The 22,247-nt window shown below is 49.9% G+C and overlaps 4 protein-coding genes across 4 annotated transcripts; 2 read left to right on the top strand and 2 right to left on the bottom strand.

Annotated features, from left to right (window-relative positions):
- Positions 1-155: 155 nt before the first annotated feature.
- Positions 156-1,760, bottom strand: FPRO_01071 (uncharacterized protein; the record flags this gene model as incomplete). The annotated part of the gene is made up of 1 exon (XM_031219403.1): positions 156-1,760. One exon carries the CDS (start codon positions 1,758-1,760, stop codon positions 156-158), a length of 1,605 nt encoding a protein of 534 aa, XP_031075401.1.
- A 3,809-nt stretch (positions 1,761-5,569) lies between these two features.
- FPRO_01072 (uncharacterized protein) lies at positions 5,570-8,824 on the top strand (the record flags this gene model as incomplete). The annotated part of the gene is made up of 1 exon (XM_031219392.1): positions 5,570-8,824. One exon carries the CDS (start codon positions 5,570-5,572, stop codon positions 8,822-8,824), a length of 3,255 nt encoding a protein of 1,084 aa, XP_031075400.1.
- Positions 8,825-9,827: 1,003 nt separating this feature from the next.
- On the bottom strand, positions 9,828-14,834 carry FPRO_01073 (uncharacterized protein; the record flags this gene model as incomplete). Its single annotated transcript, XM_031219381.1, has 1 exon — positions 9,828-14,834. The coding sequence occupies one exon, from the start codon at positions 14,832-14,834 to the stop codon at positions 9,828-9,830; it is 5,007 nt and encodes a 1,668-aa protein (XP_031075399.1).
- A 1,331-nt stretch (positions 14,835-16,165) lies between these two features.
- FPRO_01074 (uncharacterized protein) lies at positions 16,166-22,070 on the top strand (the record flags this gene model as incomplete). The annotated part of the gene is made up of 7 exons (XM_031219370.1): positions 16,166-16,837; positions 16,894-16,980; positions 17,060-18,427; positions 18,495-19,615; positions 19,663-20,445; positions 20,496-20,743; positions 20,794-22,070. 7 exons carry the CDS (start codon positions 16,166-16,168, stop codon positions 22,068-22,070), a joined length of 5,556 nt encoding a protein of 1,851 aa, XP_031075398.1.
- Between the last annotated feature and the right edge of the window lie 177 nt (positions 22,071-22,247).

The raw sequence follows: 22,247 nt of genomic DNA, 5'->3' as shown, positions 1-22,247 counted from the left end.
AAAGTGTAGGAATAACAAAGAAAACAAAAGTGAAAACCAGCAAAGTGAACTCCTATGTAGCCCTCAACGTCCAATCATTAGGGTATTAGTGAATCGAGCTGGGCATGTCCCTCGTCACTTCAGAAACAAAAAAAAGAGCGTCCAAGATTCGCTTGCTATAACTCAAGCTCGCGAGTGATCTCCTCGCGCACATGGCGAGACCACTTGAGAATGGCGGTCTCAAAATCAATCCAAGCCTGTGGAGATGTGTTGTACTGGACTCCGAGCACATCGACTTTCAACATGACCTCGAAGCGCAGTTCGGCAGCTTTGACCCAGTACCGTAAGTTGTCAGCGCAACGATAGGGCTTCTGGGTATCAGTATGAAAGCTTCCAATGGCACCAAATCGTCGTCGCGATTTGTGCACAACGGCATTGTGAAGTTTAACCAGTCGCACACCATTCTGCATGGCTTCGAGGAAAGGGGTAGGCTTCGCATCTGAAGGCGACATTGACTTCCATTCTGGCAAAGGTTCAGAAACCGTGTCCATGGACATGAGAAACGCCCGTTCCCGCTCCAGTTCGCGACCAGCCCAGTCGCCCTTGAGCCATGTCCAGCCGACCCGTTCAGCCCTCTCCGCGTCTTCGATCTCCTGTTCCTTTTTCAAGATATCAAAGACACTCTCGACCCAGCCATTCATCGTTTTGATCTCCTCTTCCCTCATACCTTCTTTGAAATTTCGGGTGGCCATCTGCCTTAATGTCTCCATGACAGCCAACAGATCTGCCCTGACTTGCTTCTCGGGCTTAATAGAGTCAAGACGGTCAGGCAGTTCGTGCGCTGTGTAATAAATTTTTGCCGCGCGGATTGCCAACGTAACAACATCGAGAATATGCATTCCTTGCAGCTCAAACCACCCTTGTGTGTTTTCCGCTGGCATGTTGGGGTAGTCAGGGGCACTGGACGGTTCCTCGTAAGTACCGGTTCTTCGCGCCTCAACTTCATTCAGTGCCTTCTTAGCGTCGCCAAGCGTCTGCTCGAGTTCTGACTTGAGCTCCAGAATGGTGGGTGGCTTGGGGACCACCTTTTCACGGTGGTGATACGTGCTCACAGTCGGTGGGAGCATATCACCGCCAAGGTCACTGAAGTTGTCCTCATAATAATCATCCAGCCCCTCGATGGGAGACTCAACAAGGTCGGTACCGAAGCCCTGTGAGCTGAAATCTGGGCTGCTGTCGGTAGAAGCGTATGACGAGTCAAAATCCGAGCCAACGATCTTGGGCAAAGCTTCGGCATTCGTGTCCAAGGAAGAGAGATCCAGGGTGGCGCGCTGCTGCTTCTTCCTGGCCAGTTGACCACCCTTGCCATCAAGTAAGCCTGTTCGAGCAAAATAGTACTGCAGATGCGCAATGCTGCCCAGGCTCATCACGCTCTCGCGGGATCGGGCGCTGGCGGCAAAATCAGTTCCTTGTGGCCGCATATATCCCCGTCGGCGACTCCTGCCGTCAAAGTTATAACTGGAGTGACGAGAAATGGCCGAAATATCTGGATGGCGATTCTTCAGCATGCTAGTGTCGAGGCTTCCGGTGGAATGACGATTGAACTTCTCTATGCCCAGAGCATCCCGAGGATTGGCATCGTTACTGCCATGCGACCAAGAGGATGTCGTCGACAAGCAGCGGGAGAGCTCTGGACATGCACCGATAGCTGGTGTTGGAAGAGCGTCCGGAGGCGGGGAGTCGCAGCGAAATGACGGTGTCTGATCGTTGGTGGCAGCCATCATGCTATAGATGCTATGCGGGTACCGTGCTAAACAAAAGAAAGTGCAGAGTGTGATAGAGCTTGCTTGAATTTGATTTATCGATGCGTAGTAGTACAATAGTCGATCGACCCTCGCGAGATCAACCCTGTGACCTTTGACGGTGACGTTGTGTCTGTGAAGAATGATCTGCACTTACACAGATTCACAAACACGAGAGATGAGGTCCCACACGATATCTCGGGGATAGCTTGGCCTAGAAATTGGGACTTGATAATGGATCAGCCCGGGAACTGCGACTGGGTTGCGCTGCGGCTGAGGGACAGTGATCGAGAGAGCGAATAACAGAAAAGGCGAGGATCGAATATACGCAGCAATCGAGGGGTAGCAAAGACAGAAGACAGGACAGCAAGACAAGATGAGACCAGGTAAGGAGGGGGGAGGAATTAGATTAATTAAAAAGTTGACGGCGACAAGACGGGAAGGGGAAATTCAATGGATGAATGATATCCAGGGGGTTTCCAACGGCGATGGGGCGACCTGATGCCTGGAAACAGTCAGTGGTTGGCGGGACAGGCATGGGCACGGGCAAAGCCAGGGTAAAATTACACATCCAGTTCTCCAATTCTTACGGATACCGACTGGGCAGCGAAGGGCCAACGCGTGACAGGGGTGATTAACAGACGATGGAGAAACTAACTACCTACCCAGTAGTTAAGCTGCTGGTCGTAAACAGAGCAAGGATTGAAGAAAGATTTCGTGTTTTCCAGAAGCCGCGTGTCGTCAGGGTTAATCGGTAGAGCAGGAACAGTAGCAGGAGCCGGAAGGAGGTAGAGGGAGAGTCGACAGGTACGTTTTCTATTCGTTTATCCCGTCGTGATGGCGGTCTGAGATGTACCTAGAGTCGACAAAGGGCTACCATATATTTATTACCTGTATGGCTTGGGACAGAAGAGGATTGAGATCGGCACCACAAGCGCCAAAGAGAGGGAAAGAAAGCTGGTACAAATGGCAAGACCATCCAGTAAGCCCTTCAAGTAAGAGAGCTCAAATAAGAGGCCGTCGACTGGACACAACCGACCACCCGTTCCTTGAGCCTGGAACAATTTGGTACAGGAGCGTTTATCAATACGACAAATTGCACGGTCAGATGTCAGGGATGAAGAAATAGATGGGGCCAAAGGGGGGGATCGAATATGGAGCAATAGCATCGGCATGATTAGGACAGCAGCGAAGCTCTTTTTTATTAATATCACAATTGTCGATAACCGACAGCACGCCAGTATCATATCCCCGGGCAACCTGCAATTGTACAGAAACGGATCGTGGGTTTGCAGATTCAGAGGGCTGGGCCTCTAGCACAGGCTTTATCGGACATGCTAATCTCGTCCAGGTTGATTGGAATTCTTGCTTGCCTGCACTGGGCCCGTTGCTATGGGCATCAGCAGTTACGAGTTTCAGACTTTCATTGGAACTCCATCCCGATGACGACAAGGAGCCGTTTACAAGAAAGCTCCGTGCTCAACAAAGGTCATTGGACCCCGTGAAAGTCGAACCTGGGGCTCGGGACGGGCCTGATGGTTAATTCTTCCGTTATTGGGTTCATGCACTTACAGCTCAAGCTTCCCCAAATCTAGCCGTAATTGGTGAATGAATAGATCAATGTTGATGCCTCTGATGTATGTACGGAGTAGGTATTGGCAGTGTTTATTTTCCTTTTTTTTTTTCTAAATCCTTTTCGTCTCAAGGTTTGTGAATGAACGATACTGGCAAGACTGAGGTTTTTGACTAACTGCTGCCAATTAGGTATCTCCCAGCATTTGGCATAATATTGCACATGCTCTATTACAGCATCTTCCCCTTAATAGCTTCTCTTCGTGGCTCCGTACGGCTCAATGTCTGTTAATTCGAGACTGAAAATATGTGATATTCTGTTCCCAATCAACTAATTGTCCACTTTACAAGCTTCCTCACTTTAAGCAACCTTTGGATCGACAGCAGCCTATCCCATGGACAGGTCGATATACGCTAATTCTGACCGGCTGCTGCTAGGCGAGATCATTGACCAGGGATCTAGCTCTTCAGACAATTCGCAAGCAAATCAGAGGCAGCCTATGATCCAATCCCGGCAGTTATCCCAGGTCAGTGTGCGTCAATCGTCTTTTCCTATGTTCAAGTATTGTACTCCGTACAGAGAGACGAGACTACCTACGAACAGGTGGGTATGGAATTCAAACCCCTCAATTGTACATACTTCTTCCTGCGGGTTTCTTATCTATAGGTTTGCAGACTCCGTGTTCATCGAAGCTTGTATCCGTTGCTTTAACGACAGCTCATAAACCTTCTTTATGCTCAGGTCTTTGACTTTCAGTGGCTTCCATCTTACCTCATTTGGCCTTTCTCTTTGGCTATCGTTCTGATTGCCGGATTGAGATTAACTTTTGTTATTCTTCACTTTATGTATTCTTTTTCCCCCAGGTAGTTTTTTAATACAAACTGAACTCCCATGTTAGGTATTTTCGCCGGCCTTGGCTACCAACCTTGTACCTGCCGAAACCTAGCCAGGTACCTATTCCATGCCTCTGGCCCTTCCATTTAGGTATCCCCATCTAATAAGTCACAACCAATCTTCAAGGCCTTAAGTTGCCGGCAAGATTTTCTTTACCCTTTGACTACAAGCGTTTGACTACGAACTCTTCTTTGTTGGCTTCTCTCTTGTCCTGCCAACTACAGCTCAGCCTTTCTCCACCTAGGACAGTCATTTCATCTTGGACACATCGTGTTATTCTCTTCTCAAATACTCTGTCCGAAACGTTGGCCCCCTTTTGTCTCCGCCTGACTCTCTTTGTCTCTCTGTCCTCATTGGACGATAGCCGTGTTGCTCGCGTTTGATGGGAGTTCGAATACTTCGGTCCCATCTGAACTCTCCTCTGCGACAACATTTGATCCGATCCGACTGTTCTTGTTGTACTCTCCACCAACGCACCTGTCCTGCCGATCTGCTCATCATTTGTCTACCTATTTGAGCTAGGCGAAGTTATAGCTTGAGGCCGAGACGACAGCTCCTAATCGACTTAAACGGCAGCGTAAAAACCTTTGACTGGTCATTTCTGATTCACCAGAAGTTGCTTCTGTTGTTGCAGCTACTCCTACACTCCTGCAGCAGTCTCCCACCTTAGTACTGAGGTACGCTTCTTGCGCGCTGCCTTACCTTCCTCCAATCAGTGGCTGGCAGTCTGGTAATCTCCGCGACATAGGACCCTCAAAACTTGGCCGCTAGCTCCACCCAAGCTATCATTGACAGCAACCCTCAGCCCATCCATCACATCCTAGATGTGCATGTGCATGTGAGAGCGTCGTATTCATTCGACCACTCTCACTTCAACTTTCTGCCCCGACACGGTTATTGGGGTTCGCATTGGCCTCAGCGATCAAGGCTGCACCACACCATGACATTTTGATAGCGCACGGTTGGGCCAGAGTGATTAGTGGCACTGAAAGGCAAGATATTTGTCTCAGGGACATAGAGGGAGAGATTCTCAGTGCATAAGGACACTCTGTGACAGTTACGCAGAAAAAGTTGGACATTTCACGCCTCACCAACAATCATCCAATCTGCCCTGTCTTGTTTTTTGTTTTTGTTTTTTTCATCTGCGCATTGACGGGTTACGAAGAACATTTCGCTTCTGAATCTCGAGTGCAAACCCCATTCAACAAATCCTGGCTTCTGGAACCTGGATCTGCACTTCATAACTTGGACTGGTACACCCAATTTCTAACCAGGTTTCCACCTGTCCCTCGCTTTCCGAGGGGCCAACTCCATCGATTAGATGAACACCATCGATTTGAACGCGACGACCTCAGCCGTCAAAGATAACAACGACAGCGACTGGATGTCAAAGGCTGATCCCTTTTTATCGGCGCCTACTGCAAGCCCTGAAACTAACCGACCTACCGACCTGGGCGAGCTTGCCAGCGGCAACTGCTACAGTGACCAGGACCATGATGTGCCCACGGACAGCCTGCTGAATTTCGCTGATGTCCCTGGTCAACTATCTCACCTGCCATTCAACCCTGGTTCAGCCAATCCCTCCTCCACCAACACCCCAGATCCTAATTCCAGCTTGCTCACTTTCTCATCTTCCATTATTGACACAACTCCGACTTCTTCTGCCTCGTCTGTCACCGATACGCCCACGAGTAGCACGACTGCTGTTGCCTCAGCCGCGATAACCCCTGCCACGATAACAAAAACAACGTCAACGTCAACAAACGCTCTTCTCCCGTTTCCTACTCCAACGTCACCCCTACCATCATCTGCTCTTCGCAAGACCTCACCAGGATTAGCTGCCCGACTAAAAGCCTTGGGATTTGGCGCCCAAAAATTCTCCACGCCCCCGATAACGCCTCAAAACGACCGAATCGGCCGCCTGAACGAAGACCAGCTTCGACAGCTCGACGAGAAGCACCAAGCGGGTTCGGTCAAATCGGTCATCGCCCGGCGCGGTCGTCCGTGGAAGGGCGCCGGCGCTTCTTCCTCACCAAAGCCCGTCGCCCACGACCCAAATCCTGAGCTACCGCTGTTCAAGGTCGAGATTCCCGATTCTGCCGTGGCCTTGTTGCCCGAGATTCAAACCCCCGAACCCCTGGACATGGACACTCAAAAGTATCGGCTCCCTGACCACACCAATGGCAATGGGACAAAGGTCACCCTGGACACTCGCCGCGAACACATCGAGCGCACCACACGCCCTCCGTCTCCTGATAGCGCAGGCCTGCCTCCTCCGCCACCCCCGAAGGATACACCACCAATCGCAACTTCTACGCCGGCTACGCCCCCGACCGACTACGTTCCCAGCCTCCACTCATATTTCACACCTGGCCATAACCGTCCCGGTTCCATATACACGCTATCGCGCGCTTCTTTTGCCTCTCAGCTTGCTCAGTTAACGTCACTGCAACTCCCAGATGCCGAATCGCTAGCGAGCCAAGTTACTGCCATTCCAACGGCTCAGGTAGCTGCCAAAGCCCTGATCAATGCTGCCGAGCAAATCAGGAGCTGGATATCCAAGGCATCGGAAGTCGTGGAAGGCCTGGATAGCGAAGATGATGTCGAGTGGGCTGCGGCTGGTGGTCGCGAGGGCCTGGCTGAAGTCGAAATGGCTATCACTCGGTTCGAGGAGCTTGTCAAAGCCTATGTTGGAGCTATCGAGCAGTTGCAAGGCAGAAGGGATGTTGCCAACGTATCTGTGCAAGACCTGACCCAAGCTGTTTCGCAAATGGAATCAGTCATTCATGAGTGGGAGAAAATCCGCAGGACGCTACATGTGGTAAGAGCTCAGGTGGAAATAGCTATGGAGTGGGAGGAACTTTGGAACAACGTTCTCGGAGATGTACAAGGGGAAATGGACGAACTCAGCAGACTTGTATTTGAGATGGAAGAACGACGACACAAGAGCTTGATGGCTGCCAACGCTGACAGTGTTGACATTGGGGACCTTGAGACGATTGTGGAAGAGAACCCTATCCAGGCCGCTCGATTGCAGGCCCCAAGTCGTTATAGCCTTCCGACCTTTCCAGTAACACCTAACTCACCAGGCACGCCCACCTTGTCGCAGGACGACTCGAGTTTACTGGCTCTGTTTGCTCGAATGCAGCCTCTGAGAGCATCTCTCGACTTCCTGCCGATGCGGCTGTCCATGTTTGAGGCGAGGGCCCAGCCATCGTTTCCCACAGCCTGTGAGGAGCTAAACATGCGTCGTGAAGGACTTGATGCTAGCTACAAGAAGCTCGAGAAGGATGCTGAGTCACTACGCAAGGAGTTAGGTGAGGATCGATGGGTTATCGTTTTCCGAGGTGCTGGTAGGCAAGCACAGAAGATGCAAGAGTCTGTCGAGCGCTCTCTCCTCAAACTTCGAGAGGCTGCCGACTCCGGTATGCATCTGACTAACCAGCCTGCTATGATGAAGAAGTTGGAAAGCTATGAGGCCAAAAGAATGCACTATGGGCCAGCCATTGAGCGTGTCCTCTCAATCATTGACAAGGGTGTCAGTGAGCGGCTAACAGTTAATGGTGAAATTCTGCGATTGCATAACGACATGCAAAATAGGTGGCAGGCTTTGAAACAGCAGATGAAAGACGCAGAGTCATTGATTGAGGAAATTCATGCAGATAAGGGTCAGCAGCTGCGGGATTCCATCTCCAGTATGCTCTCAAACGATCGCTCAACTTTAGGTAGCGGACGTGAAACCCCCGGCAGCTCACCACCATCGTCAGTTATCATGTCGAGTTTGGGACTGGATCCTCATACGCCATTATCAAAGAACCCAAAAGTACGGGCTACGCCAGGTGCTGCCAGCCGCCAAATTCCTCCGAACCGTCGACACTCTTCACTGCCAGCACCAACATCACAAACAAGCCGGAAATCGGGTTTCTCTCGCCTTTCCACCATCACGGGCTCTTCGTCTACTACCACTGTGCCGCCTAGTCAGATTAAACGGCCAGATTCGAAGCTTGCACACCGCCCACGTTGGAACGGTTCGACAAATACTTCAGATGTCGATACTGGTCACAACTTTAAACCTCTTACGCTAACGACACCGAGCCCATATGCTAAAAAGAGCCCTGTCGCACATAAATCCGCTGGCTCAACTACACCAGGTTCTAGCACCTCAAAGCTACCGACGTTGCGCAGCCCTCTAGCACGTGCCTCATCAGCGTCTCCCAGAGTCGAAGAAACGCCCACTAGAGGCAGTCACTCGAACCTCTCATTCCGGGAGAGGCTTGCATCCCCTAGTGCAAACTCTCAGCCATTGCCAAAGCCACGCCTGGCTTCTCATCAATCAACAACGGCCCTCTCCGGCAGACGCTCGTCTCTTCAGGCCTCAAGGTCTATCGGACTCGATGGAGACCGACACAGCAGGCCTGCTAGTTCCCTTGCTATGTCTTCGAGGAGGATTAGTCTTCTACCTCAGCCCACAGAAACCGGCCGGGCCAGCCCTGCCTCTGTCTCGAGTGTTCGGTCTACAATGCGTAAACCTTCTCCTGCTGAGCCGAAAGATTCAAAGCCAAGATGGAGACATTGAACGCTATACACCTCTACTGTATCATAGCCTGTTAACAGCCTCGCCCAGGAACGATGCTTTCCGTTCCATTGTAACATCACATTCCATCGATTTGATTTCGTTATACGAACCTCGGGACCTCGCTATCGGTCTCAACATTATCAAAGAGCCTGGCGTAACATTTACGAAATAATTCTTTTCAGCAGCAAGGCGTACCGGGATCACATCAAGACGGTTGAAGGAGTTTGGGGCATAACTGAAGAGATGACACAGTCTTGCTTTCCCGTTTTCTTTGTCTGGACTCCGTAGTCCCCGGCCACGAGCCAAACTCTTTCGCTCGACATTTCCTTTCTTTTTGTGCCAAATTGTGCACAATGTGCTGTAATTAGGACGGAGAAGAAGGAAGCTAAGTGGTAATCTTGGCTGGCACAATATTGCTGCATCGTAACATTCGCATCATGCTTCTGCTCTACGAGCCGCCTGTCTAGATGTAGAAAGAACTCTAATCAAAGAAGTAAAGGGTACTGTGCAAACAGTTACCAAAGCAGAACGTTGCTGGTCCGTTGTATGATTTCTCTTTTCATTTTGTCATGTGCATGTTTTGTGACAATCAGGCTTTATTATCCTCCATGCCACGGCACAGGTGCCTTACTTAGCTACCTCAATGTATAAAAGCAGGCCTAGACTAATGCAAAGCTCCTTGTTTATGCGTGCATCCCAGAAACGCCGAGGGTTGTGTGGTGTATAAAATCGAAACGAGTTGAGGCCCCCAATCGCCGCCCATGCAGAAGAAACACCATCAACTCCCGCCCGCTCAAAAATCACTGTCATCTACCTAATGTTTGGAGTCTCGATTCTTCAAAGTTTCGTGGGAAAGGGGTATGATCAAAGCCCATGCATGTCATTGAAATGTTCATCATCCATCCTCCACTTCTTCCCTGCCAATTGTATCCGTATCCACATCTCCATGCTCTAATAGTGTCGGGTTCGTGAATCAAAAAGAAAGCTGCACTTGATCTCTGCTTTACATGGGCATCAACCCTATACCGCTCTTCTTGAGCGTCTTTGGGGCTGCGCCGGAGGTTCTGCCTGCTGTCGACGAGCCGCTAGCTTTACGGCTGGAGCTGGCACCAGTACTTCTGCGTTTTGTTACGCCACTTGTAGGTTTCTTGCTGGGGTATCTTTTCCCTCCTGCGTACTTCTTCGTACCTCCGCTGCTCTTGCTAGACGCTCGCGGCTTGGCCTGAGTTTGTGTGCTGCCAAGGGTCTGAAGCCTGCTGTGAAATGCCTGCACATCGGGCCTTGAGCTGCCGTTGAAGTAGTGCGAATCCTCGCCGTCTTCATCCTCAAGGGCCTCATCATCCATCTCGACTTCCGAGCTGATAAGGTCCACCACGTCCTGATCTCGGCTACCACTCCGAGGATCCATGGCTTCTCGATAGTGATTGTAGTGTTTTTGCAAAATGCGGAGGATCCGGGGGCCGTAGTCGTTGACTTTGTCGGGGTCGATGCCTGGGATCCTCCGCATCTTCTCGGGGGAGGTAGTCCAGTGAATAGCCATGAGTCGGAAGTCCTTGTCGGTAAACAAAGGCCTTCGCAAGCTTTTCTGGTTGCGAATCTTCTCCTCTGTTTGTTTTGCTTCCCTCACAAAACTTTCAACCATGTCTCGGTGTATTTCATCCAGGCTTCCCATGTCGGTATCGACCAATATCGGCGGCCCGGAAGTACGAGAGGGTGGCTTCGCCGGCCGATGTTGGGGGAGATTATCAAAGGCGTCGTCATAGTCATCATCATCGTCCATTACAAAGCCTGCATCCTCCCACAAGTATGATGTTTGCCCAGTGTTCCCACGATTAGTCTCGGTCGTCCACGACTTCTTTTTCTGCCGGCCGACAGGCGAAGAAACGTACGTGGAGGGCATATTCGAGGCTTCTTCCTCGGCCGATGCCTTGCTACCTTTCTTGGAGCGAGACTTGGGGGTTTTCTTGGCTGCACCAGGCTCCGGCACCTGAATCGACAGCATCAACCTACGTTGACCCGAGAGGAACGATCGATATGTTGGTCCGAGACGCAGATATTGAATCGCCATGCCATGGCGACCAACCTGGTTATCCTCATTGAAAGCCTTTTCAGCCGATAACTTGTCGATGACTCGGATCAGCTCATGTTTCTTAAGGCCCTTTGCCATGCCATGCCACTCGTCCGAAAGTTCTGCTTCATTTGTGGGGTACTTTTTCCCCAAGAGGATGTCAGAGCATTGCACTGCCGTGATGCGGTTCTGGGCTTGGACAACTTTGATGGCAGCAACGGCATATTCAGAAAAGTCTTGTTGCTCGAAAGTCAACCCAGCCTTGCAGTTGTCGCAGCTTTTTCTGCATTGTGTTGCAGAAAAGTCTTCCCCGAAATAGCGAAGGATTTCAGTTCTTCGACAATCAGATTTGTTGTCACAAAAAGCCGTAACCCTATTCAGCATAGACATTTGGCGTTCTTTTTGATCATGGCTACCATCCCCATCCGCAATCAGCTTCTTCAGGACTCTTATGTCCGCCTTTCCGTAGAAAAGAATGCAGTCAGAAGGATTGCCGTCTCTGCCTGCGCGGCCGGTCTCCTGATAATAGCCTTCCAAGCTCTTTGGAAGACCATGGTGTATAACGAACCTCACATCAGGCTTGTCAATGCCCATTCCAAATGCGATTGTAGCAACCACAACTTTAACCTGTCCTCTCTGCCAGGAATTCTGAACCTCGACCTTTTCCTGAGGATCGCAACCTGCATGATAAAACCTCGCCGTTATACCTTTATTCGAGAGGCTTTCAGCAACCTTTTCAGCGTTCTTTCGTGAGATTGTATAGACAATTCCACTCTGATTTGCATATCTGGAATGTATAAGAGAAGAAATTGCGTCCATAACCTTGTCGTTTGTTGTCTTCGGCCGGACTTCATAGTACAGATTCGGACGGTTGAAGCTTTGAGAGAAAATCTGGCAGTTGTCCATTCCAAGGTTGTGCCTGATATCAACAATGACATTCTTGGTCGCGGTAGCTGTAAGGGCCATGACAGGCACTCCTGGGTACTTTTGACGTACTTGACCAAGTATCTTGTAGTCTGGGCGGAAATCGTGGCCCCATTGACTGACGCAGTGTGCCTCATCGATCACTAGACGTGCGAATTTCCCTTTTCGATGAAGCGTTTCCAGCCCGTTGTTGAAGTTGACATTTTTGCTCACCATCTCCGGGGTAACATATAATAGTTCCAGAAAATGTTCCGGGCTTTTCTCATTGAAAGCACTCATGACTTGCCTCTTGTATTCAGCTGAGCACTCTCCATTGAATGCAACGGCCTGTATCCCCAAAGCTTTCATATGATCAACCTGATCTTGCATCAAACTGAGCAATGGCGACACAACAATTGTCACACCACGAGTTTTTCCAGTCTTGACAACAGCCGGCAGTTGGTAGCACAGTGACTTGCCACCGCCCGTCGGCATTAGTACAAAGGCATCTTGGCCACCAAGCGTAGCATTGATTGCCTCAAGCTGGTTGCAACGGAAACCCTTCATTCTGAATCGATCTTTAAGCATCCTCTGGACTTCGGATGACCATGAGTACTTCATCAGCTGGGCAGGGATCGCTTCAGTAGCCATCAAGGGTAGCGACTTTTTTGATACCGCTCGTGACTTTGTCGCTGCTGACGCATTGCCCGACGTCTCTGAAAAAATCTTCCTCTGGTCTTGCGATTCAGGTGCCAGAGATTGACGGATCTCGTAGTCCTGTGCAAAAGCGAGCATCTCCTCATCGTCGCTGAAATCACTGAATTCATCGCCCGCTCGGTGATGTGTCGCCTGTGGCGTCCGTCGGCTACTGCTACTCAGATGCGCGAAGATGTTCGGGGGCCGGGCCTGGATACGAGACTGGATGTCTTCCGAATCCGATGGCTCTTCGTCACTGACATCAAACTCTGCATCCACAGGGATGGGGCTTACTGGCCTAGACTTAAGTATCCGACCCTGTTGATAAGGCGCTCCTGATACTCTTGTAGGATCTCTTGGGAATAGTGCAGAAGGGTCGGTATCCTCCTGTGAAAGAACGCTCAGCCCTTGCGATGCTTCAATTCTAGAGGCTGGGGGGTTCCAGGCGTTTGTTTTGGGTAACTGAGTCTGATGAACCACTTGAGTGCCCGTTTCGCAGGCTGGGATGGCATCTCGTGAAGCCATCGACATATTGACATTGTTTTGAAAGACGGGTTGAGTACCTAGTACGACAACTGGTGTAGGGGCTGGACCAGGATGTAAGGTGTTAGTGGTAGCAAGAAACCCACCAACATCGAGCCTAGCATCCCGAATGCTTTTAAGGAGGCCATCCTCAACTTCTTGGATTTCATCCGTAAGATCATCTAACCGAACCTCGTCCTCATCTGTATCGAGACTCTCCTCATAGGCTTGAGCGATCTGCTGAGCCAGACTCTCTCGTTTCTCGCCGAGGATTCTGTATTCTTCGACTGGGCCAGCGAGTTCCGCGATAGCAGATCGTTGCCGCTTCAGACGCTCCTTCTCAGCCTTGACCTCTGCACGTTGCGGTTTCGGCCATCTTTCGTTTATTGCCTGCGAAAATTTCTTTCCATTTTCTTGAATGAGTCTATCGAGAAACTCCGCCCAATTGGCCAGGGCATTTGAGTCGGAAGCCAATTGTTTGAGAAGAACGGGTTCTTGGCTGGAGGGAAAAAAGACGTCACCACATGACTCGTGAGGAGCATCACCAGTTATCAGCCTATTAGACTGTGAGCTGTTTGTTGTGCTTGTTGGCTCGCCAGTGATAGTCGAGCCAGACGAAATTTGTCGTTGGGAGGTCGTATGGAGGTCAATTTTGACAGCAGATATAGGGGGCTTGGGATCCGGCGACTCAACGTTATCGCTTCCAACCGCTGAAGACTTCAAAATAGTGACAGAGTCATTATGAGACGGCGGTGTAAGAAACTCGTCATCAGAGTCGGGGATAACTAGTTCATCCCCTGTAGGTACTGTATGTGGCGGTAGCGATGGTGCTCGAAGTGGTGACTTGGTATTACCAGAGCTTGCGGGTGCCTTCAAGAGGTTTGAAGAACCTTCCAGGTCCTGGTTGGACTCATTTAAGGGGGCTGTCCTCTTCTCGCCGACCAACTGGCTGCGAACCCGAGCTGAAGGCGACAGCATAACATGGTCTTCCTCGCTGATCGATGGGATGTCGCGGATTTGACGAGTTCGAGCACTAGACAGACCATTCTTGCGTCGAGCGGACCGGGTCGGGCTTGGAGGTGGAGGTTCGGTGCCTAAAAGTTCGTAGACGTCAGGTAGATCACCAAAATCGCTAAATTCCTCTTTGGAAATCTCATTGCTCTTCCTCTTCCTACCGCTTGACACGGCCGGCTCGGGTTCTGGTCGAGTTGCATAGTCTTCGCGCCATAGCTTCACGTCACTACCGAAAGACAATGAATCGGAAGAGGCAAAAGTATCGTCGGTCAAGTCCATATAATCAATACCGCCAGCCTTGAGCTCTGGGAAGTCGGGACTACTCGTGGGCTGTCGGGCTGAAACTGATACTGGAGCTTGTATCTTTTTTGGTGGCGGCTCATTCGATCGTTTGAGGGTAACATCTCGCTGGGTTGAGATGTCCGGAATGACAGTTAAAGGCGCAGGGCATTGCTGTGGTTTCGAAACAAGGCTGGGTTTCTTGGTTTTCGAGCTGAGCACAAGGCGTCCCATGGCGTCTTCCTCGTCGTCGAATATCACCTGGTCCGTCTGCCGTGATGTTGGACCCAATCCAGCCCGTCCATTGGATGTACCCAACGCGTCGCTTCTCCCTCGAGTAGCGACTTCAGGGTGGTCAGATGTAGTAGCCCTCTTGTTTGGTCGTGTTTGAGAGCTTGTGTGTTGAGATTGAGGCAGGGTGATCTGAGAAGAGTCGCTACAGACTGGAAAAGATGGCGTTACAGGCCTAGAGCAGGCTTGATCGTTCAACAGCCAGGACAAATGCTCGGCAAGGTTGTTGCGAGTCATGAAGCCGACACTATGATGTCGGAGCGTCTTTCAGCTTCCTTTGTCAGAAACATCGAGTAGTTAGTATATTATGATGTTTCGAGTCGTGGTAAAACGATTGAACTGGAAAAGCTCTGCTTGTTATCATGGCCTAGGGTTTGGAGGTGGCTGTCCCGCTCTAGCGCGTCACGCGTTTGGAACTAAAGTGGGAGGTGCGAGAGCACGTGATTCACTGTTCTCATAATTTACTGCCAACCTACACTTTGCAGTATGATTTCAAATCTAGAGTGAGATGTGCTATTGTAGCGGTAGGTATTTAGCCTCTGAATGGCTCCCTTTTCATTCATTTCTATGGCATAAGGTAGTCTTAGTTGTTACCACCAAATACCGAAGCATGCCATGGGGCAATTGCAGTTTTATACTTCGTACTGTACCATTGATTGCAACTCAATCGCAGAGGTAGGTAGGTATATTCAAGCTACATGGACCGACAGAATAGGATGGTTGTTTATCCAAATGAAGATACCGGAAGACAACAGATGGATATTTCATAATTTGGTACAAGTCTTCACGAGATCGTATAATTTATCATATTCCATCAATTGGCTTCCACTACTAAAATAGTCTGTATTTAGTCAAGCTCTTAGCTGACTGATCGACCGTCAGTTTCGACTCGAGTGGAATTTAGGGGTCTTCTGCCTGACTAGAATCCCAAACAGTCCATCGCCGGCCATTTCGTGACGCCTGGTGGGAAATATTTCCAATTCACGCTGTCTCACCGCGACCAAACCATTGAATGTGATAACGATCATCTCATTAAGCAGATGCTGCCTTCCAAGCCAGGCATCAGTGGGTCTCTTTGGTCAAGATCACGAGCTTTCGCGTGTTGATTGCTCGCCATTTTAGGCAGCACATACCCCTGTACCCCAGGAAGCTGCCACCAACACGCGTTGTGGGACGCGGTCTAACCTCACTGATATTTAGCCTTAGGGTAGTGGGGTAGAATTCTATTGATGGCGGTAGGGATGGCTTCAGCTGGTCAGGTCAAAGAGGAGGGGTTGACCGTTGAGCAAGTTCCATTCATATGTACCTACCAATATAAAACTGTTAAGAAGTCCTCTCTTGTTGAGTAGTTCTTTCTCTGAGTGCCAATAGCTTGATATCATTTTCGCCTGATTACTATAACAAGATCACTCTGGGTCACCTACATTGAACGAGCTCAGTATTTCGCATCTCTATATTTTTCCCTCTCTTGTACAGCCTCAGTTTCCTTCTTTTCTTCTTCCCTATTTCCCACTCCATCCTTCAATCTCTTTTTCTTCTTCGCCCGGAATTCCCGATCCCCAACTAAAATGGACAACCTCCCAAAACTCCCTGCTCCTCATTCGGAGCTGGCGAAGTACATCTTTGACCACAAAGACATAAAGATCACCGACATCATGAAGCCATACCGCGAGTATGAGGCAAACTTGCGATCTATATATGCGCAAGATCGCCAGAACCCAATCCTCCGTGACCCCTATCTCAATGTGGTTCCCCTCTTCACTGAGAACACCAAGTTCATCACCACTCGCGCACGCAATCTGGACGCCGAGTCTGACGAGGAAAAGTCAAAGTACATAATGGCTCTTCCAGATGACAAGCGTCGTGCTCATGAATCCCCTGCGACGGTTGCAAACCTCGAAGAGTTCCAGAAGAACTTTAACATCTTCTCAGAATCATCACTGGCTGACTTAGACTGGTCGAACGTTGTGGCTGCTGGTTCTTCAGTCGTCAACTGTCTCCTGCCTGTCCCTAAAGAGTTCAACACCACCAAGCGAAAACTTCGAGAGTATTACCACGAGAAGTTCTGCCCTGCTTCCGATGTTGATCTCTTTCTGTATGGGCTCAATCACGATCAGGCTATCGACAAGATCAAACAGATTGAACAGGCAATCAAAGATGCTCTTTTGAACGAGGTAACAGTTGTGAGAACAAAATACGCAATTACAATTGCTAGCCAATATCCTGTTCGGCACATTCAGGTACAGAACGCCACACTGCCTCACACCTACCATAATGATGACTGATTGTATCCTAGATTGTTCTCCGCGTCTACAAATCTGTCAGTGAAATCCTCACTGGCTTTGACATTGACGCTGCAGGTGGAGCATACGATGGAACTCAGGTAAGTCCGCATTTATCATGAGAACAAATTGTCTTAGCAAGGGGATCCGGAGTTTTTGGCTTTGTCTAACAGGAGTCAGGTATATGTGACTCCCCGGGCTCTTGGTAGCTTCATCACGCAAATCAACCACATTGATCTTACTCGTCGAAGTCCTTCTTACGAGAATCGACTGTCAAAGTATTCACACAGAAACTTTGAGGTCTACTGGCCTGAGCTAGATCGAAACCAGATCGATCCAACCATCTTCGAAAGGAGTTTCAGAAGAACTCTAGGCTTGGCTCGTCTCCTTGTCCTTGAACGACTTCCAACCACCACAGCTCGAGATACTTATCTGGACAAGAGACGTGAGGAGCGAGGCCGGCCCAGGGTTTATAGATCCCACCAGGTCCTCCATGGCAACATCAAGGACTACCATGAGGATGAAATTGCTGATTGGCTGTCTGAAGAAGACGTCAGTAACTATCATACCTTCACTGTGCCTTATGGGCAGCACTTTAATGCCAAGCGGATCGAGAAACTCTGTTATACGCGCGATCTTCTTCTCAATGCAGAATGGAACCAGCCTGATGATCGAGAGGTTTACCTTCATCGCCATCCTGCATTCTTTGGGCGTGTCGAAGACGTGATCGAAGACTGCTGTGGCTGCTGCCCAGAGGCTGTTACGGACCAGGAAAAGGAGGTTGCAGAGAAGGAGGCTGAGATTTATATCAAAGGCAAAGTCTCCTTTTTGATCGATGACCCTGGCCGACAGCAAATTGGTTCTTTCAACCCTCTGACTGAGCAAGACTGGACTGATATGGCGTATGTGGGTAACGTTACCAGGCTTTGCCAGTCAATTGTCGATGGCGACGTTGACGACGTATCAAACTGGCTAAGCCAGGAAGATGCCGACCCCAACAAGAGAGACTATACCGGCAGAACACCTCTCCACCTCGCAGTAATGACATCTACGCCAGAGGTCATTAAGTGTCTTGTTGAGCGCGGTGCACGGCTAACTTCACGACTGGCGGACGGCAGGAATGCCCTGCACCTCGCTGCTTCACGAGGTGATGTGGAGATTATCAAAATATTGATGGAGAAGTCAATCGAAAACGAAGAGGCTGAAGAGGAACGACAGGACAAGAAGCGCCGAGCAGCAAAGAAGGCCAGTACTGGCAACAATGACGGGGTTCATGACAAGGACGTTGCATCAGATCCCGATGGAGAATCCGATGGCGAGATGGTTGATGACGAGACAACAGATGCCGATGCCGCATCTATGACTACTGGATCTTTTGTCAATATTAAGCAAGTTGAGGCAGAGAATGCTGAGGATCTTGTTCCCGAAGAGTCACAAGACGAGCCGGATTTCTTCAATGTCGACGCCTTAGCATGGGACCTCCAGTGTTCTCCTCTTCATCTTGCCATCGCAGAAGGCAATGAGGACGCTGTCAGGGTTCTTTGTGACGTAAGTGAAATCAATTTGACCCCCTAATCCAGATTTCAAGGAGTTTCTACTGACAAATGTTACGCAGTACGGGACCGATTCGATCCTGCCCGTCAAGTCTCTTGCGGAACGTGGCGACAGTCGTGTGATTCTGACACTGGTTCTGGCCTTAACACTGCCTACTGATAAGGCCAAATCGATGGCAAATCTCCTCATGCGACTCGGCGCCACATCTGCCCAAGCTGATTCAAAAGGATGCACTGCTTTCCATAGATTTGTTGAATCTGGAGAGGTGGAACTCATCGATACGCTCCTGGATAACGACAAGACGGGCATAAAGGCAGCTATCAATCACATGGTCTGCGATGGAAGTTATTGGAACGCAGAGACTATTGCTCCGATCAACACTGCAGTTCAGAGTGGTGATGTTGCTTTGGTGTTGAAACTACTCACTGCTGGTGCTGCAGCTCACATCGACTTCGATAATTGGTTGAAGTCCGCCAAGGTCTCCGACATGTCTGGACGCCTGGGCAATCTGGAAGCCAACCAGAAGATGTATAAGGAGACCGTGGAACAGCCATTGATCACTGCCATCCGATCTGGTCGTACAGATGTCGCAATCAAACTTCTTGAAAGCGGCGCTGACCCAAATTCACTGAATACAGAGACACATCGGCTAATTTTCAATGAGTATCAGAGAAACTGGAACAAGGGTCAATCAGCTTTAGACCTGGTCCAAAGGTCGCTGAAGCGTCTTCGTGGATTCAAGGTTGAAGCAGCCGGACCTGTGAAACCAAGAAAGACCCCAGGAATGGATGAATTCCTGGGCCACTTCACTCCTGGAAGTTACTCTCATTGGGTTGTTTCAGAGCAAGTGGGGAGTCAAAAGAGGTCGTTCGCGTCTCGTCTCAAGCGATATGAGGAGGATATCAAGAAGAATCCAGAGCCTAAAGGAGTTCCCGAAAAACTGGACGCAATCAAGGAGCTGTCGGCAGGTTTCCAAGCTCTTGAAGAAGAACTCATACGCCGAGGTGGGAAAACCTTCGATGAGTTGCATCCTGACATTAAGACGAATCTGAGGAACAACCCCTCAAGCACAAGTAGCCGAACCAAGGACGAGGAAAAGGCCATCAAGCCTTTCGAGTTTCACTTCTCATTCAACAATGACCGCGATATGACGGAAAAGAGAAGAGATGGTTACATTGAGCTGTAAGTACATCCAGATCGCTTTTCATTGACTAATCTAATGGGAACAGAATGGAGGCTGCGTGGGCGGGAGACATTGAGAAGGTCAAGGAGCTCTCCCTTCAAGCCTGGGGTGCCGATAAGGATCAACCACCGCTCAAGATCGCTGTCTCGGATAACATGGGCAACACTCCTTTCTCGGTAGCCTTCCATCGAGGACACCATGGCCTAGCAAGGGCTTTACTTGAAATCGTCAAGGCACAATGGTCTCCACCCAAAAAGGATAAGGTCCGCTTCAGAATGGAGGCTGGCAACGAAGACGAGGAGTATGAGTCTGATTCCGATGGCGCTGATAGCTGCAGCGAGAACGAACCACGAATAGTGTCTGAGAAGGTACAGGACAAGTTCACCATCGACGATATTGGGCATGTTTCTATGGAGGTGGAGTCTCATACCAAACCCCTCCAGATCTTAGGCGAATCGGTTCCAAGCTGGTTGGTTGAGAAGGGTGAGGTCGTGTACCGATATCAGAAGAGGAGTTTGTTCGTCCACACGTTCGACACCAACGATATGACTGGCCTCAAGCTCCTTTTAGATTTGGCACAACACTATTCAGGTCAGAAATTTGAAGGCGATGACGCTGATCAAGAGGACGAAGGCTCGACCTGCGGCTTTACCTTCCCCCAGTCGGATTTCAAGTGGGCAGTTGAGCACGGGAAGACTCAACTGCTCGCCCTAGTGATCAAACGGACTGGGGCAGGCATACCACTTGATCATCTCGTCAAGAAGAGCGGTGTCGAGCTGAAGCGAAAGCCGCGATATTACCAGGGACTGACCGTCTACGGCAGGAAAAGGTATGAAGTAGCGTCTATCGTCTTATTTAATCACCACTAACTCTTCACAGAAAGGATTGGGCAAATGCTGGACGTGGTATGGTTATCAAGAGCAGCGGACTGAGGACGCCGCCTCTTCTCCATGCTGCTCTGGGTGGTAGTGTGGAGAGCGTCGAACTCTTCCTTGGAGATGCCCCGCATAGGTTGTATGGCGAGTTTGCCAAGTCCAAGGCCTCCAAGGAGGACTCAAGATTCAAGCATTTGAAGGAGAGTCCTGGCGGATTCGACCGCGCGATCTCCAAGTGGCTTGGGGCCGATAGTAAGCACTTCAACCAAAAGCTTTGCAAACAGTACTGACTTTGTGGACAGATGATCTCGTGATTCATTGCGCGGTTTTGGCGCATCCTGGAGACAATGCTAACGAGCTGCTTGAGTATCTTGTTGAAGCTTGCCCAGATTTCATCGAGAAGAAAAACTCTGAGGGTGACACACCGCTGATGGTAGCTTGCCGACTTGGAAGAATCGACGCTGTCAAAATCTTGTTGGCAGCCAATGCGGATCAGTCGACTCGGAACCAAAGGGGTGAAAATATCCTCCATGCAGCAATCGAACGCAATCCCAAGGCATATCAGCTTCGTGAGCTGCTGGATCTCTTGGACTCAGGCCTTTGTAGTCATCTTTTCCTCCAGCGAAAGAACCTCAATGAGAACGGCACTACCCCCGTACACGCTTGGATTTCCCAAATTTCAGGGATGACACTTGGTACCAACAACCACAACAGTTACCGCAGATATAACATCTCAGGGTATGCTAAGCCATACATTGGCCAAGAGAAGGAATCGGTCCTGATGCTCAAGCTCCTTCTCGAGTATTCTAAGGGCGAAGAACTCGAGATGCTCAACGGTGCAGGGGACACGTGCCTTCACACGGCGATTATGGCTGGCATGATTGCCGCTGTTCGCGTCTTGATAGAATTCAAGCCCAGTCTTGTCTACCGGGAGAACGCCGTCGGCCGGACTCCTGCTGAGCTCGCGCATGACAAACTCACTGGCCAGAAGTTTACCATGCCTGACAAGCCCAGCATTCAAGACCGAAATCGCGTCCAAGATACCTTGCGAAAGAACTCGGAGGAGTTTATCCAGGAAGCCACGATGGACGCTCATTCAGCAGAGCAGAGGAGGTCGCTCGAAAGTCTGGGGCTCAGTGACACCTACAAACCACAGGAAGTTCCTCTGATTTTGGCATCCATGGGTGTTGAGAAGAACCGTTCAAGCAAAAGACTCGAATCTCGAAGCATCGATCTCGTTTTATGGGACCTCTGCTGCACCACAATGAAGCAGCATCCCGGGAAACGCCGGTTGGTTAGCTTGAATGAAGCCAATGATGTTGCTAAGAGATTGGGTGAGAAGTACTCAGCGTCAAGATATTTCAGCGTTCAAGCTCGGGTTGATGATGATGAAGTCGATCCCGATGAAAAGGAGTCCGGCACGACGGTTGATTTTGCGGTCCAAGAGATGAAGTCTCGCCTGTCTCAAGCCTGGGAGACGAAACGATGCCATGGCTCAAATAAGAGTTCTTCAGGCTCTGATTATGGTCATTCTTCCGGTTCCGATGAAAGTTCCGATATCTATGAATCACCATATTGAGGTGGTATCTCTATGTTGTGGACATCAAGGCAAAGGATTTGATTTCCTCTCAGCTATGCATCGATTCTTCAATCGATACTCACCAAGCTTGCGGGTTGACTTTTGAGGGCTTTGGGATTCATTTACTTGTTATACGGCTACCATGTTTGGTTTTCTTTCTTCACATTCGGAGACGAG

This window comes from Fusarium proliferatum (genome assembly GCF_900067095.1).
Source record: "Fusarium proliferatum ET1 genome assembly, contig: FPRO_scaffold001, whole genome shotgun sequence".
In the NCBI taxonomy this organism is placed as follows: domain Eukaryota; kingdom Fungi; phylum Ascomycota; class Sordariomycetes; order Hypocreales; family Nectriaceae; genus Fusarium; species Fusarium proliferatum.
The sequence above is the reverse complement of the archived record's forward strand: the minus strand, read 5'-3'. Positions and strand labels throughout refer to the sequence as shown.